This window comes from Gopherus evgoodei, chromosome 3 (assembly GCF_007399415.2).
Source record: "Gopherus evgoodei ecotype Sinaloan lineage chromosome 3, rGopEvg1_v1.p, whole genome shotgun sequence".
NCBI classification, from domain to species: domain Eukaryota; kingdom Metazoa; phylum Chordata; order Testudines; family Testudinidae; genus Gopherus; species Gopherus evgoodei.
In genome coordinates, this window is record NC_044324.1 from 6,255,576 (window position 1) to 6,270,868 (window position 15,293).

The 15,293-nt window shown below is 67.6% G+C and overlaps 2 protein-coding genes across 3 annotated transcripts; one reads left to right on the forward strand and one right to left on the reverse strand.

Moving 5' to 3' along the window:
• The first annotated feature begins 778 nt into the window (after window positions 1-778).
• Window positions 779-6,672, forward strand: MMP19 (matrix metallopeptidase 19). The gene is made up of 9 exons (XM_030554787.1): window positions 779-1,006; window positions 2,013-2,101; window positions 2,362-2,492; window positions 2,849-3,064; window positions 3,220-3,465; window positions 3,904-4,026; window positions 4,465-4,629; window positions 4,736-4,863; window positions 6,244-6,672. The coding sequence occupies exons 1-9, from the start codon at window positions 914-916 to the stop codon at window positions 6,478-6,480; spliced, it is 1,428 nt and encodes a 475-aa protein (XP_030410647.1). The 5' UTR covers window positions 779-913; the 3' UTR covers window positions 6,481-6,672.
• A 247-nt stretch (window positions 6,673-6,919) lies between these two features.
• On the reverse strand, window positions 6,920-14,617 carry LOC115647891 (transmembrane protein 198-like). Of its 2 annotated transcripts, none has more exons than XM_030554807.1 (6): window positions 14,515-14,617; window positions 11,513-11,553; window positions 10,052-10,284; window positions 8,874-9,449; window positions 8,210-8,392; window positions 6,920-7,902 (listed from the first exon to the last, which is right to left on the reverse strand). In XM_030554807.1, the coding sequence occupies exons 3-6, from the start codon at window positions 10,239-10,241 to the stop codon at window positions 7,676-7,678; spliced, it is 1,176 nt and encodes a 391-aa protein (XP_030410667.1). In that variant the 5' UTR covers window positions 10,242-10,284; window positions 11,513-11,553; window positions 14,515-14,617; the 3' UTR covers window positions 6,920-7,675. The 2 variants fall into 2 exon arrangements, with proteins under 2 accessions (XP_030410667.1, XP_030410668.1); XM_030554808.1 differs by having other exon boundaries at window positions 7,691-7,902; window positions 8,244-8,392.
• Window positions 14,618-15,293: the final 676 nt, after the last annotated feature.

Sequence of the window (15,293 nt, forward strand, 5' to 3'; positions counted from 1 at the left end):
ATGCTGGGGCCTTGCTGGGAGCCCTGGTCCTTTGTGCCTTTCTCCTGGGAGCTATTCCATGGTGGAGGGGGGGTTTGCTGGGCAGGGAGTGAGTCTGTGAGAACGGGCTGGGGCAACCTGACCAGTGCCCACGGGCGTCGATGGGGCCAGAGCCCAGGTGGGGCGACCTGACCAGTGCCCAACTGACTTTGCCAGCTTTACACCCACTGGGGCCCTGGAGGATGGGTCCCAGCCGGTTTCTAGGGGCACGTTGCAAACCCCCAGCGGCTGACCCCAGTGGGCTGGAGAGATCGCAGCAGGGGAGGGCTGGGCCTGTCCAGGCTGGGAGCAGAGGGTTAATCCCACAGGCTTGTTGAACTCTGCTTGGCCCCCAGGGTCAGGCCGGGGGGACACTTGAGAGCATCCCAGAGGAGTAACCTGGGCCGGGCTTGGGCAGCATCTCACAGGGAAAGTACGTGAAGGGAAACTGGGGCAGGGGGACTGTGGTTGTCCCAGGGTCACGCAGCAGAGCCAGGATTAGAACCCAGGAGTCCTGTGCACTATTCAGGTGCCCAAAGCACACAGGGCAGAGATTGTCCTGTGTGCAGCACCTGGCCCAGGGGGCCCTGCGCTGGGTCGGTCCGTCATGCAGCCCGCTCGGGAAGGGGTTAACTGTCTGTCCGTCCCCCAGGGGCTCTGGCCTGTGGTTGCAACATGGTTTAGTTTGGAATGAGTCATCTGGGCTGTTCAAAGTTTATAAACTTGGGAAAGGGGCGGGAGGGCTGGAAAGGAGCGAAGGGCCGCTGGGAACCCGGCGGGCAGGAGGGGACGAGGGACCAGGCCCCGAAAGACGGTTTCCAAGGGCTCGGAGCAGTGTCTAGTGCCCCCCCTTTGAAACCGCCATTGGCTGCTGCTGCTGGAGGCTCCGGTGAGGATGACTGGGCTGGAGCTGCTCTGCCAGGTCTGTGCCCTCGCCCTCTTCGCCAGCGCCGCTGCCAGCGACCCCTCGGAGGAGCAGGAAGCCGTGGTGAGCGTCCGTGTGCCCCAGAGGGAGTGCCGGCTCCGGGGCCCAGCCGGGACGGCGCTGGGGGGACCGGGGATGGGGCGGAATGGTTTGCTGACCAAAGTGAGAGGCAAGTGCTGAGAAACTGCCCCCAGGGCAGCTCTGCCGGGGCCCCCCAATCCCCATCCCGTTCCTGGGATCCCGCCCAGCTCTGCCGGGGCCCCCCAATCCCCATCCCGTTCCTGGGATCCCGCCCAGCTCTGCCGGGGCCCCCCAATCCCCATCCCGTTCCTGGGATCCCGCCCAGCTCTGCCGGGGCCCCTCACTCCTGCCCTGCAGCCCCATTATCCCAGAGCTGGGGTATGGGGAACTGACAGTCCTCCAGGGCTCCCCCAGCCCAACCCTGCCAGCCTTCCCATGCCAGACCTGGGACCTGTTTCAATACAGAGCCTGCCCACGTGCCAGGGCCTTGCAGCGTGGCTGGGCCAACGGGACACAGCAGCGAACCCAGGTTCCTCCCCGGCTGGGACAGGCCAGGCCCCCCACTGACGCGCCAAGCAGGCCGTGAGAATTTCCTGTCAGCTTGTTCATCCAGCTGTGCGGGCCACGCAGGCCTGGTGGCCAGGATGCTTGGGTTCTCTCCCTGGCTCTGGGAGGGGTGTATAGTGGTTAGAGCAGGGGGGACTGGGAGCCAGGACTTTGAAGTTCTGTCCCCGGCTCAGGCACTGACCTGAGGCAAGTCTCTTCCCCCTGCCTCAGTTTCCCCATTTGTATCATGGAGACAATGATCCCCCCCACACCCTGGGGGGCTGTGAACCTTAAGGGACAGCGTTTTGAGCTCCTCAAAGTAATAGGGGCTGGCAGTTCCCATAAGTGCCCAGCATGAGATCACGCAGCTCATCCCCTGCCAGGCCCAGAGCCCAGAGGTGGTGCTGCACCCCTCTGACCAGGGCCCCGTTTCCCACCTGCGGAGCGATGCCCAGGTCCCTGGGGGCCGGAAGTATCCCACTGACCTGTGCCCCCCCCGCAGCGTTACCTGCTGCAGTTCGGCTATTTGCAGAAGCCGCTGGAGAGGCTGACAGACGAGTTCGCCGAGGCCGAGCTCACCGAGGCCATGAGGTAACACGGGTGCCAAGTGTCCTAGGAGGGGACAGGGCTGGGCTGGGGCATGGGCGTGGCTGGTGGTCAGAGTCCCAGCAGGGCGTGTGCGTGACCAGAGCCACACTGCCCCTGGGCGTGCTGGGCCGTACCCAGATGTCCCTGGCATCCCCCAGCCTGCGCCATGGGGAGCTGGGCTCTTCCAGGCTGCATGTGGGAATCCCCTTCCCTGGAGTGTCGCTGCCCCAGCTGAACCTGCCGTCTGTGCCCCCCGCATCCAGGTCTTTCCAGCTGGCCTCCGAGCTGCCCCCCACCGGCCTCCTGGATGATGCCACCCTGGAGCAGATGAGGCAGCCGCGCTGCGGGGTCGAGGACCCCTTCAACCAGAAAACCCTCAAGTATCTGCTCCTGGGTGAGGGGCGGGCGGACGGATGGACTGGGACTGGGTGGGGGGAGCTGGGCTGCCTGGTAGGCTTGGGGTTACGGCTGGGGCCAGGCAGGTGTTAGGGTCGTGCTGGGTTGGGCTCGAGGTTACGGAGCTAGGGATGGGCGGGGGTCAGGTTGACATTATGGGGCTAGGCCCAGAGTTGGAGGTGAGGGGTGATGGAGCCAGCATCAGGGTGTCCCTTCGCCCCTGAATGCCAGGGCAGTGCAGGGCTGCCCCTCTCCTGCCACCGGGCACCGAGGGGTGGAGGCCGGGTCCCAGCGTTCCCTGTGGCCTCGGGAGGGGGCTGCTGGCACAGCCACTCTCCTCCTCCTGCCCCCCAGGCCGCTGGCGCAGGAAGAACCTGACCTACCGGATCTACCGCTACACCCCCGACATGGCGACCAGCGCTACCCGCCAGGCCATCCAGGCCGCCTTCAGGTACTGGAGCGATGTGGCCCCATTGACCTTCCGGGAGGTGCGGCACGGCCCAGCCGACATCCGCATCTCCTTCCACGGCGCCTACTCCTGGACCTGCTCCCGCCCCTTCGACGGACCTGGTACGCGGGGAGGGCCGGGCTCGGGGGCTGGAGGGGGGCCATGCTGCCCCCCGTGCGCGGAGGGAGCGGGGCGGGGTGGGGGGCTGCAGAGCAGGGGGCTCAGTCAGGCTGGGGGAGCTGCTCTCAGCACGTCTCTGCCCCGTCTCCGGGCGCAGGGAAGGTGCTGGCTCACGCCGACGTCCCCGAGGAGGGCACGGTGCACTTCGACGAGGACGAGCTGTGGACGGAGGGGACGTACCGTGGCGTCAACCTGCGCATCATCGCGGCCCATGAGATCGGACACGCCCTGGGCCTGGGCCACTCCCGCTACCCCGCGGCCCTCATGGCCCCCGTCTACGGCGGCTACCGGCCCCACTTCCGCCTGCACTTCGATGACATCGATGGCATCCGGGCCCTGTACGGTGAGGGACGCCAGGAGTAGCTCAGGGGTCTGAGCATTGCCCTGCTAAACCCAGGGCTGGGATTTCAATCCCTGAGGGGGCCACTTAGGGATCTGGGGCAAAAATCTGTCTGGGAATTGGGCCTGCTTTGAGCAGGGAGTGGGACTAGAACCTCCTGAGGCCCCTTCCAACCCTGCTAGTCAACAAGCTCCCCTGCCCTGGGTCCTTCCCCTCCCACACCAGTATGGCTCTATCCCCCTCCCTGAATCCTGCTGGGCCTGGTATCCCCACACCCCTCTGGTGTTCCATGGGGGTACCCCACTTCTCCTTGCCATGCCCTGCCTGCTGGGCCCCACCTCCTGCCCCATGTGTCCAGCTCCCCTTCCCCTCCAGAAGCACCTCCAGCCCCCGCCCGGTCTGTAACAGGCCAAAATAACCGCTGTCTGGTGTTACTTTAAGGCAAAAAGACTCCGCCAGTGATGCCATCCGGGACCCTGCCGGGCCTGTCGCCTACCACCCCCAGCCTGCCACCCACAAAGGTGCCCGACCCCTGCACCGACGGCTTGGACGCCCTGATGTTCGGTGAGCTGGCAGGGCTCTTTGTGGGGGAATTCCCAGGGGCCGTGAGAGAAGGAACCAAAGCCCCCTGGATTCTCTGGGGTTGGCGCATGGGGATGGAGGCAGATGCTGGGCGTTTGGGGAGGGCTGGGAACAGCTTTGGAGGAGCACGAGGGGGATCTCCCCAGCTGTGTCGGGCATCAGAACCGGGCCAGCAGCTGCCGACAGCCTGAGCTGAAATGGAGCGTTCGGGGGGGGGCTGAGCAGGACGAGTGGATTTATGAGTCTTTGGCCAGGCAGCACCGACCTACAAATCAGCGCGTGCCCCCTTCACTAACCGTGTCCTTGCTCCAGGCTGTGCAGCCTGGTCCCGAGCTCAGACACGTCTCCCCAGCGCCCCACATCTGTGAGGTTGGGGGCTGCCCACCAGGCATTAACCCTCTGCTCCCCTCTGCCTCGCAGGCCCTTATGAGCAGACCTACGCCTTCAGGGGGGGCTATGTCTGGACCGTGACGGATTTCGGGACCGGCCCCCTGAGGGAGATCCCAGCCCTGTGGAAGGGGCTCCCGGGGTGGCTGGACGCAGCCGTGCACTCCCCTCGCACTGCCAGGAGCTACTTCTTCAAAGGTGGGCCGGGCCCGGCGGGCGGTGGCAGAACACGTGGGGGAGGGGCTCGTGGGCCCGGCTTTGGGCACCATTCTGCAGCACAGACACCCCTCCGCTTCTGCCGCAGGGGACAAGGTCTGGAGGTACCGAGGCTTCGATCTGGACCCTGGCTACCCCAAGGCCCTGACTCGGGTTCCGGCCAAAATCGACGCCGCCTTCTACTGGCCGGGGAACAAGAAGATCTTCCTCTTCAAGGTAGGCGCCAGGGCCCGGGTCCTGCTGATCTCTCTGAAAGTCCTCAGCCCGGGTGCCCCCTCCAGCCCCGGCCTACCCTCTGGCCCCTGAACCAGGCGCCCCCCGGCCCAGGCAGCGTCTCTGCCCGCTCCGGCTTTAGGACCCAGCAAGCAGAGCCGGCTGGGGTGGGAATTCCCAGCGCCGCCCCTCGCCCTGCCAGCCCCTTGGGGCAGGGAGCTTTGGCTCCCGCCTTGTTCCCATGCTGCCCAGCTGTCCTGAGGGCGGGGTGATCCCAGGCCAGGAGGACGCTGGTTGGCTGGCAGAGAGTCCAGCAGGGGAGGCGTAACCGCTCAGCCAAGGACAAGTGCAGAGTCCTGCGCTTGGACGGATGAGTCCCAGGCACTGCTGCAGGCTGGGGATTGACTGGCTAAGTAGCAGTTCTGCAGAAAAGGCCCCGGGGGTTACAGTGGAGGAGAAGCTGGATAGGAGTCAGCAATGGGCCCTCCTTGCGAAGAAGGCTAATGGCATTTGGGGCTGTATAAGAAGGGGCATTGCCAGCAGATCGAGGGACATGATCACTCCCCTCTATTCAGCATTGGTGAGGGCTCATCTGCATGCTGTGCCCAGTTTTGGGCTCCACACTACAGAAGGGATGTGGAAAAATTGGAGTGAGTCCAGCAGAGGGCAAGGAAAATGCTCAGGGGCTGGAGCACACGAGTTACGAGGAAAGGCTGAGGGAACTGGGATTGTTTAGTCGGCAGAAGAGAATTGTGAGGGAGGATTCGATAGCTGCTTCCAGCTACCTGAAGGGGGGTCCAAAGAGCATGGATCTAGACTGTTCTCGGTGGTGGCCGATGACAGAACAAGGAGCAATGGTCTCACGTTGCAGTGGGGCAGGTCTAGGTTGGATATTAGGAAACACTATTTCACCAGGAGGGTGGTGAAGCACTGGATCGGGTTCCCTAGGGAGGTGCTGGAATCTCCTCCCTGGCTGGGATGATTTAGTTGGGGTTGGTCCTGCTTTGAGCAGGGGGGCTGGACTAGACACCCACCGAGGTCCCTTGCAACCCCTCCTCACGGGCTGTCTAACAGCGCCTGGGCCCAGGGCATTGTGGGAAGTGTAGTTCCCATCCTGCAGTCTCCTTCCCCTGGGGCCCTGGAACTGTGTAGCCATCCCCAAGCTGGTCCTGAGGGACTGCCCCCCCTCAGCATCCTGCCAGATGCATTCTGGGAGAATCTGTCTGGCCTGTTGTTGGCTCCAAGCCAGGAGCTGGGCAAGGCGGCTCAGCAGCCAGCCCTGCCTGCCAGGACCAGCGGCTAGTACCCAGCGCGGGGGAGGGGACCTAGCCTTGGAGAGCCAAGCCCCCAGCCCCCCTCCCCCTGCTTTGCCTTCCTGCTCAGGGCACCGGCTACTGGCAGTGGGACGAGGTGGCCTGGAGCGACTTTGGTGGCTACCCCAGGAAGATCTCCAAGCTGTTCACCGGGGTGCCCTCCCACCTGGACGCGGCCGTGGCCTGGGAGAACGGCCGGGTCTATTTCTTCAAGGGGGGGCAGTACTGGCGGGTGAACGCGCAGCTGCGGGTGGAGAGGGGGTACCCGCTGAGCACGGCTGAGCGCTGGATGCACTGTGAGGCCTAGGCGCCCCCACGGATGGGCCCGGACGCCCTGGGATCAGGAATTTGGGGTGGAGGGGTTAATAGGCCAGAGGCGCTTCCTGCAGGCAGCTGGCGGGAACGGCACTGGGACAGGACATCGGGGGGCGGGGAGGGATGGGGGCCTTGCCCAGGCACTGTATCCCTGGGAGCTGCTATTCCCTCCCTGCACAATAAATCCCGGCCCCTGTGCATCATGGGGAACCTGCGAGCTCTGCGCCAGGGCCTCCCGGGGGTGGCTGAGGAGCAGAGGCCTGGCTGTTTTTTGCCCCTCCCCCCCAAATCCAGCACCCCCCGGAGCTGGGAACCCCCGCCCTGAGCTGCTCGGCCCCTGGGGTCCTGCTGAAGGGGTCAGAACCGCCGCCCCCAGGGCTTGCAACCTGGAGGAGACTCTGCAGAGAGACACATGGAGCCAGCCAGCCACGCTTGGTCTATAAGGCAGTTTAATGTGCCCCCCACCCCCAGTACAGTACATAGGGTATAAACAGGGGGACCGGCTCCTTCCCCCCTCAGGAGCCAGGGCTGAGATGTGGGGGCTGCTGGAGCCGGTGGGGTAGGAAAGTGCTGCTAGAAGCAGCTGGGCCTTGGCTGTCATCCTTACAGGCCAGGGGATCTGGGTCCCCCCGCGCTGGGCCCAACCCTGGCAGAAGACGCCTCTCGCAGGGCGTCTGCCATGGCAGCAGTGCCTGTGTACAGACCCCCCCCCCAGCCTGCGAGCCCCCTGTACCCCCCAGGGCTGGCAGATGGGGCTCGGGCAGGGGCGGCCGCTGAGTTCCCAGAATGCTCCGTGCCAGCCCCTCTGCACGGCCTCTGGGCCCCCGCTGCTGCTCCCCACCCGGCCTGGGCAGAGCTTTAACCCGGGGCCCAAGGCAGAGCCCCCCCGGCGATGGGGCAGGGGGCTCTGCCCCCACCCCAGTACTGGGGGGGACGGGGGAGTCGAACGGGAGAGGCTGGACATTGTGGGGGACCCAGAGCAGGGTCCCCAACCTGACCCTGGGGAGCAGATCGGATGGAACCAGCTGTATCCCCGGAGCCCCGCCTCCCCTCTGGACAGGCCAATAGGGGCAGGGGAAGGCAGCTGTTTTGAATATTTAAAGGGCCAGGCAGGCAGGTACCCATTCTCCCTGGGAACTGCAGCTGCTGGACTGGGGAGAGGGCACGGGGGTGGGGTGAGGGGGGAGTCAAGTGTCACCAGCAAAACGGTCTCCCCACCCTCCCACCATCGCTGCCGCCTCCGTGCCTAAGGCACAAGTGGAATGAAGTGAAGCCCCTGCCCCGGTCAGAGGCGCCCGCTGGGCGCAGGGGCCGTCAGGGGCACGGTGGAGCCGCAGTCGTAGTCCAGGTCGAGGACGGTGTGGGTGGCGCTGCCAGTGCCCAGCTGGCGATCCCGCAGGCTCTGGATGTAGCTCTGGGTGCATGGAGGGGACAGGTCAACACAGGGTGCACCTGAGTGGGGCCCGACTGCCGCCCACCCATTGCGCGGGGATGCTCCCCCTCCATCCCCAACCCCTGGCTAGGCAGCAGAGTCCAGCATTCATCCCATAAACTGTCCGTGTGGCATTCCCCTTCCTACCTCCCCACCCCCTTAGAGACTGCCTGGGCCTCTCTGCTACCCAAACCCAGCTGGCTCTGGGGCGGAGCGTGGCAGCTGAGTATAACAGGGATCCCAGCTGAGCTATTCAGCCTCTGACAAGGATGCGGGGTTCCATGCTCACTCTGGGAAGGGGGAGAAGGGGGCTCCCCACTCACTGGTGCCAGGACGTCGCCCGCGTAGCGCTTGACGGGGTTGGGCTTGCGCCGGTAGCTGCCCTCCTGCGGGGGGAGGCTCTGCCGTTTCTTGGCCTCCTTCTGCCGGATCCGCAGCAGCTGCAACCGCTTCTGCCGCCGGCTGATGATCACTGGAAGGGTGAGTCACCGTAAGCACCCGCGCAGGCCCCCCCCCTCCGCGCCAGGCCACAGATGTGGGAAGCACAGGACCAGCCTGGGCTTGCTCCTTCAGTGCGGCAGGGAAACTGAGGCACGGCCAGGTGAGGGAATTACCCAAGATAAGGTCAGTGGCTGGGAATAGAAATCAAGCATCCTGATTCCCTGCCCCCATCTCATCCTCCCTATACTCTAACCCACCAGACCCCACTCCCGTCCCCTGCCAGAGCTCGGGAGAGAACCCAGGAGTCCTGGCACCCAGCCCCTCCCTGCTCCAAGCACTTCGTAATGAGACAGTCCAGATTTTACAGGCTTGGGGGGGGGGGGGTAAAGGTGGTCACCCCCCACCCAACCCCCAGGCTGGCTTATGGCCCCCCAGCACCACTGCTCTGCCCCCGCCCTGCAGCTCTGGGTCCCCACCCACAGGACCCCCCGTCCCGCTCCATCCCCGCTCACCGTCTGTGTGCGAGTAGCCCTCGGCTGTCAGTTTCCACTGCAGCAGGAGGCCCAGGAGGCTGAGGGCCGGCCAGAGTGCCAGGACGGCCCAGCTGTGCCAGCAGAGGGGGGGCGAGGGCGCCAAGCGCAGCCGGTCATACACGTAGCCCAGCAGCGCCAGCAGCTCCACGAAATAGTCCACGCAGCCCACGATGACGGCGGCCCCGAAGACGGCTGTGGAGAGCACGGTGAGCAGCTTCTGCCAGCGCAGGGCCAGCAGGGCACAGAGCAGCGCCAGCCCCAGCAGGCTGCCCACGGGCACCCACAGGCTCTGTGGCTGGTAGAGCGGCTCCATGGCCACCAGGGCGGCCGTGGCCAGCAGCAGCCCCAGCAGCAGCCCTGTCATGAAGAGTCCCACGCTGTGCACCAGCATGGTGACCAGCCCGCACAGCGCCCCGATGCCCAGCGCGATGCCCGCGCTCACTTCCAGGCTCAGCTGCGTCTCCAGGACTCGCTCCTTGTAGCACAGCAGGAAGATGACCAGGGAGCCGAAGAGAAGCCCCGACAGGAACATGATGGCTTTGAAGCAGCGGTAACCTAGGAAGTGGGGCCGGGGGGAGATACGTTAGCAGGATCCAATGTGTGGGGCAGGGGCTCTGGGCGGGGGTTAGGAGATGGGGGGGGCTGCAGGTCAGGAGTGAGGGGCACTGGCTGGGCTTGGGGGGGCAGGGCTGGGCTAGCAGGGGGCTGCAGGTCGGGAATGAGGGGCACTGGCTGGGCTGCTTAGCAGGGGGCTGCGGGTCGGGAGTGAGGGGCACCGTCTGGGCTGGTTAGCAGGGGACTGCAGGGCGGGAGGAGCACCGGCTGGGCTGGCTAGCAGGGGCTGCGGGTCAGGAGTGAGGGGCACCGGCTGGGCTGGTTAGCAGGGGGCTGCGGGTCGGGAGTGAGGGGCACCGGCTGGGCTGGCTAGCAGGGGCTGCGGGTCAGGAGTGAGGGGCACCGGCTGGGCTGGCTAGCAGGGGCTGCAGGTCAGGAGTGAGGAGCACTGGCTGAGCTGGCTAGCAGGGGCTGCGGGTCGGGAGTGAGGGGCACCGGCTGGGCTGGTTAGCAGGGGCTGCAGGTTGGGAGTGAAGGGCAGCAGCGGAAGTTGGGGGGGGCTTAGCAGTCACTGCCCACAGGAGGCCCTGCCGCCCACTCACCGAAGCAGCTGTAGATGACCCCGAAAAGGCAGCAGAGGGCACAGACTGCGGCGGGCACGGCCTGGTAGCGACGCTCCAGGTCCCGGCTGCAGGGGTCCAGGCCGGGGGTGCCCGGTCCCAGCTCCGTGGCCTGCTGGTTAAAGCCCCAGGGCTCGGCCGTGAGGACGAGGGGCAGGAGGTCAGGCTCCATGCTGGGCGGGAGTCAGGGCCCTGCAGCCATCCACACAGGGAGCCTGTGGGGGGCGCCTGGTGTTAGCCCTAGAGATCTGTGATTTCCCCCCCCCCAGCCCCTGACTTCCCCCCACACCCCTGTGCAGCCAGAGACAGACATGTCAAACACTGCCCCCTCCCTCTAGCCCCCACCCCATTGGCCCAAATCTACCCCGAGTCCCCCCTTCCCGGGGTCTGATCCATCCCCCCGCCCGTGAGAGGCTAATCTCTTCACACGACCCAGGCCTGGAAAAAATGACTAATTCCCCCGCAACAGCTGGAATCAACACACAAAACACCAGCCCCTCCCCCCCAACATCTGGCGGCTGCTCCAGAGCCAGGACACACGGACACATCTGGCAGCGTCTCCTCGTGGCATGTGGGGGGGGGGATTAGAGGAGCACAAGGGGGATCTCCCTAGCTGTGTCGGCTCCCCGATCTCCCCTGGGTGCTGCCCCCGGAGTGGGGCCTTGTATTGTGCCCATCCCCACTGCTTCCTGCCTGCACCCTGGCTGGCCCACGGCTCCCTGGAAGCCACCCCCACCCCATTCCATACAGAGACACCCCCCTCCAGCTTTCTCCCACCTCCCCCAAAGCCCCACACCAAGGGTTCACCTCCCCAGCTAATGGCCACGACCTGCACAGCCCCCACCTGGGGGTGCCACCCCCCTAATGAGGGGGGGGTCATTGCTCTCAGATCCACCTACACCCAAAATGAGGGAATCCCTGCAAAATCCAGGGGCTGGCAGCCTCCCCCTCTGGGGGCAGGGTCTCAGGCATCATCCTGTCAGAATCTGATGGGGAAACTAGGGTGGCCCCACCAGCCAGGGTAGACAGAGCCTGTGAGCAGCATGGGTCCTTTCTCTGCTCCCCATTACCTGCCTGCCTTGCTGGGAGTGCCAGGAGAATCCCCCCCCGGGTTCTGCTTGGGCAAGCCCTGTCCCGTTCAGTGCCTCAGTTTCCCCTTCTGTGGGGTTTGGAGAGACAGAGGGGATGCAGAGTGGCTGCAGGCTGCCCCCCAGCTGGGAGGGGAGGGGGTGGTGGAAGTGGCAGCCCCCTGCATGAAAGGGGCCAGGTGTTTTGATCCATGAATCCTGATGAACCCCCTCCCAGGGGCACCAGGAGCAAAAGGGCCCCCCCTCCCTTGGGGCCAGAGCTGGGGAGAGGGTGCAGGAGGGGGAATCATTCACCACCCCAGAGGGGTGGGTCCCTCCCGGGTGGGTCCCTCCCAGCTGCAGAGCCCAGGGGTACCTGTGAGCGAGGGGGGGGGTCACTGCTCTCCAGAGAAAGGCCTGTTGGATTTAATGGATTAGAGATTAAACCAAGAGGGAGACAGAGAAATCCCACAGACCAACAATGCCAGCAAATGGGACCCGTTCTATGACCCATCCTGTACCATTCTGTAGTGAGGAGAGAGGGGCTGCGGGTTGGGAGTGAGGGGCACTGACAAAGCCAGGGAAGGGGGGCCCGGGACTGGGAGAGCAGGGGGCTGCGGGTTGGCAGAGAGGCACCGGCAGAGCCAGGGAAGCGGGGGCCTGGGGCTGGGAGAGCAGGGGGCTGAGGGTTGGCAGAGAGGCACCGGCAGAGCCAGGGAAGGGGGCACCCGGGGCTGGGAAAGCAGGGGGCTGCGGGTTGGCAGAGAGGCACCAGCAGAGCCAGGGAAGGGGGCGCCCGGGGCTGGGAGAGCAGGGGGCTGCGGGTTGGCAGAGAGGCACCGGCAGAGCCAGGGAAGGGGGGGCCTGGGGCTGGGAGAGCAGGGGGCTGCGGGTTGGCAGAGAGGCACCGGCAGAGCCAGGGAAGGGGGGCCCGGGGCTGGGAGATCAGGGGGCTGCAGGTTGGCAGAGAGGCACTGGCAGAGCCAGGGAAGCGGGGGCCTGGGGCTGGGACAGCAGAGGGCTGCGGGTTGGCAGAGAGGCACCGGCAGAGCCAGAGAAGCGGGGGCCTGGGGCTGGGAGAGCAGGGGGCTGCGGGTTGGCAGGGAGGCACCGGCAGAGCCAGGGAAGGGGGAGCCCGGGGCTGGGAGATCAGGGGGCTGCGGGTTAGCAGGGAGGCACCGGCAGAGCCAGGGAAGGGGGGGCCCGGGGCTGGGAGAGCAGGGGGCAGCGGGTTGGCAGAGAGGCACCGGCAGAGCCAGGGAAGGGGGGGCCTGGGGCTGGGAGATCAGGGGGCTGCAGGCTGGCAGAGAGGCACTGGCAGAGCCAGGGAAGCAGGGGCCCAGGGCTGGGAGAGCAGAGGGCTGCAGGTTGGCAGGGAGGCACTGGCAGAGCCAGGGAAGGGGGGGCCCAGGGCTGGGAGAGCAGAGGGCTGCGGGTTGGCAGAGAGGCACTGGCAGAGCCAGGGAAGGGGGGGCCCGGGGCTGGGAGAGCAGGGGGCTGCGGGTTGGCAGAGAGGCACCGGCAGAGCCAGAGAAGGGGGAGCCCGGGGCTGGGAGATCAGGGGGCTGCGGGTTAGCAGGGAGGCACCGGCAGAGCCAGGGAAGGGGGGGCCCGGGGCTGGGAGAGCAGGGGGCTGCGGGTTGGCAGAGAGGCACCGGCAGAGCCAGGGAAGGGGGGGCCCGGGGCTGGGAGAGCAGGGGGCAGCGGGTTGGCAGAGAGGCACTGGCAGAGCCAGGGAAGGGGGGGCCCGGGGCTGGGAGAGCAGGGGGCTGCGGGTTGGCAGGGAGGCACCGGCAGAGCCAGGGAAGGGGGGGCCCGGGGCTGGGAGAGCAGGGGGCTGCAGGCTGGCAGAGAGGCACTGGCAGAGCCAGGGAAGGGGGGGCCCGGGGCTGGGAGAGCAGAGGACTGCAGGTTGGCAGGGAGGCACCGGCAGAGCCAGAGAAGGGGGAGCCCAGGGCTGGGAGAGCAGGGGGCTGCGGGTTGGCAGGGAGGCACTGGCAGAGCCAGGGAAGGGGGGGGCCGGGGCTGGGAGAGCAGGGGGCTGCAGGTTGGCAGAGAGGCACCGGCAGAGCCAGGGAAGGGGGGACCCGGGGCTGGGAGAGCAGGGGGCTGCAGGTTGGCAGAGAGGCACCGGCAGAGCCAGGGAAGGGGGGACCCGGGGCTGGGAGAGTAGGGGGCTGCGGGTCAGGAGTGAGGGGCACCGGCAGACCCAGGTGCGGGGGCAGGGCTGGGATTCTGCATCTGTGTCAGGCCTGGCACCCGACATGCTGCCCCCAGAGCCCCCAGTCCCCTCTGCCCTGCGCTGGGCACCCTGTGAAGGGCCAGGGGGAGCGGGAGGGGGCTCCTGGCCAGAGGGGGACTCGGTGCGGCGAGGCCACTGGACCAGGGCTGGGAGCGAGGTAGACCAGGCTGAAGATTGGGGGACACCCGTGTGGAGGGCTCGGTCCGCGAGCTGGGGCGAGCACAAGGGCTGGGGGGGCTCGGTCCCAGAGAGGCACAGGGTTGCGGGGCTCGGTCAGGGATCAGCGTGGACACAGGGGTTGGGGGGGGGTCGGGGCGAGAGCCGGGGTGGGGGCGCTCGGTCCGGGACGGGACACTGGGCTGGGGCGGGGGGCGCTCGGTCCGGGAGCCGGGGCGGCACAGGGGTGGGGGCGCTCGGTCCGGGAGCCGGGGGGGCACAGGGGTGGGGGCGCTCGGTCCGGGATCAGCGTGGACACGGGTTGGGGGGGGGTCGGTCCGGGACGGGACACTGGGCTGGGGCGGGGGGCGCTCGGCCCGGGAGCCGGGGGGGCACAGGGGTGGGGGCGCTCGGCCCGGGAGCCGGGGGGGCACAGGGGTGGGGGCGCTCGGTCCGGGAGCCGGGGGGGCACAGGGGCGGGGGGCGCTCGGTCCGGGAGCCGGGGGGGCACAGGGGTGGGGGCGCTCGGTCCGGGATCAGCGTGGACACGGGTTGGGGGGGGTCGGTCCGGGACGGGACACTGGGCTGGGGCGGGGGGCGCTCGGCCCAGGAGCCGGGGCGGCACAGGGGTGGGGGCGCTCGGCCCGGGAGCCGGGGGGGCACAGGGGTGGGGGCGCTCGGTCCGGGAGCCGCGGGTTAAGGGGCAGACGATGGGGGGCTCGGTCCGGGACGGGACACTGGGCTGGGGCGGGGGGCGCTCGGTCCGGGAGCCGGGGGGGCACAGGGGTGGGGGCGCTCGGTCCGGGGGGAGGATTCCCGGTTCTCGGGGCTTGTTTAAAAGTTTGAGGCGTCTCGCCCGCCCCCCCCGGCCGCGCTCTCTCGAGACTTAGTTTTGCTGTAAAGCTCCCGCGGGGGCCCCAGAGCCGGGTCCCGCCTCCCGGGCCGAGCTTGGGGGGCACCTAACCCCCCCGGGCACTCACCGCCGGCCGGGAAGGGCCCGCGCTCCGGGGCTAGCGGCGCATCTCAGCCCGGCCCGCTCCGGCTCCGGCTCCGGCTCCGGCTCCGGATTAAACTCCGCCGCGGCCCCGTCCTGCCCCCGCTGCGGGCTGACATCAGCCGCGGGCGGCCGCAAACCGCGTGGCCGGGCAGTGGTGGCTGGGGGCGGGGCCGGGGGGACCCAGGGGGCCGAGGCCCCCCGGCTTGGGAGAGCGGCGGGGGGGGCGCTCGCCGCTGGGGGGTTGGTTCCTACCAGCTCCGGAGAAGGGCTGGTGGGTCTGGCCGGGAAAGGGGGGAGCTGTGGGGCCGGGGGGCTCCCAGGGCCAGGAGCCCGTCGCACCCCAGGGTGCTGCCCGGGGCTGAGCCTCATTCCCAGCACCGAGCCCCACGGTGGGTCTGGCTGGGCTGGGTTCCCCTCGGGCAGGACTGCCAAGGGCCCATGGTGCAGTAACACAGTGCCCGGCCCCAGGGGCCCTGGGCCAGGCCTGGCACCCTGGCCCCATGGCAGTGCAGGGAATCCCAACCTTTCAGCAGGCAGTGTTGTCCAGTGGTTGGAGTCTGGTGCCCCGGGCTCCGATGGCCAATTCCAGCGCTCTGGGTCTCCAGGCCTGTCGCCTGGACAAAGGCCTTGTGGTCTGGAGCCAGCGTCCCACGGACGCCGTCCAGAGCCATGTCACTTCCCCAGCCCTGCTGCCTGGCGCTTCGGGGCGCCTGGGTTGCAGCCTGGCTGTAGGGTAGTGGGGTCTCATGGCTAGTGCAGGGG

What these genes read in the sequence shown, in the direction of transcription:
- MMP19 (XM_030554787.1), top strand. Translation starts at nt 914, where the DNA reads ATGACTGGGCTGGAGCTGCTCTGCCAGGTCTGTGCCCTCGCCCTCTTC. An exon ending in CCGCCCCTTCGACGGACCTG is followed by an intron (nt 3,065 to 3,219) that starts GTACGCGGGGAG and finishes CTCCGGGCGCAG; the next exon opens with GGAAGGTGCTGGCTCACGCC. An exon ending in TGGCATCCGGGCCCTGTACG is followed by an intron (nt 3,466 to 3,903) that starts GTGAGGGACGCC and finishes TGTTACTTTAAG; the next exon opens with GCAAAAAGACTCCGCCAGTG.
- LOC115647891 (XM_030554807.1), bottom strand. Translation starts at nt 10,241, where the DNA reads ATGGAGCCTGACCTCCTGCCCCTCGTCCTCACGGCCGAGCCCTGGGGC. An exon ending in GGTCATCTACAGCTGCTTCG is followed by an intron (nt 9,450 to 10,051) that starts GTGAGTGGGCGG and finishes CCCACTTCCTAG; the next exon opens with GTTACCGCTGCTTCAAAGCC. An exon ending in CCCTTCTCCCCCTTCCCAGA is followed by an intron (nt 7,903 to 8,209) that starts GTGAGCATGGAA and finishes CCATGCACCCAG; the next exon opens with AGCTACATCCAGAGCCTGCG.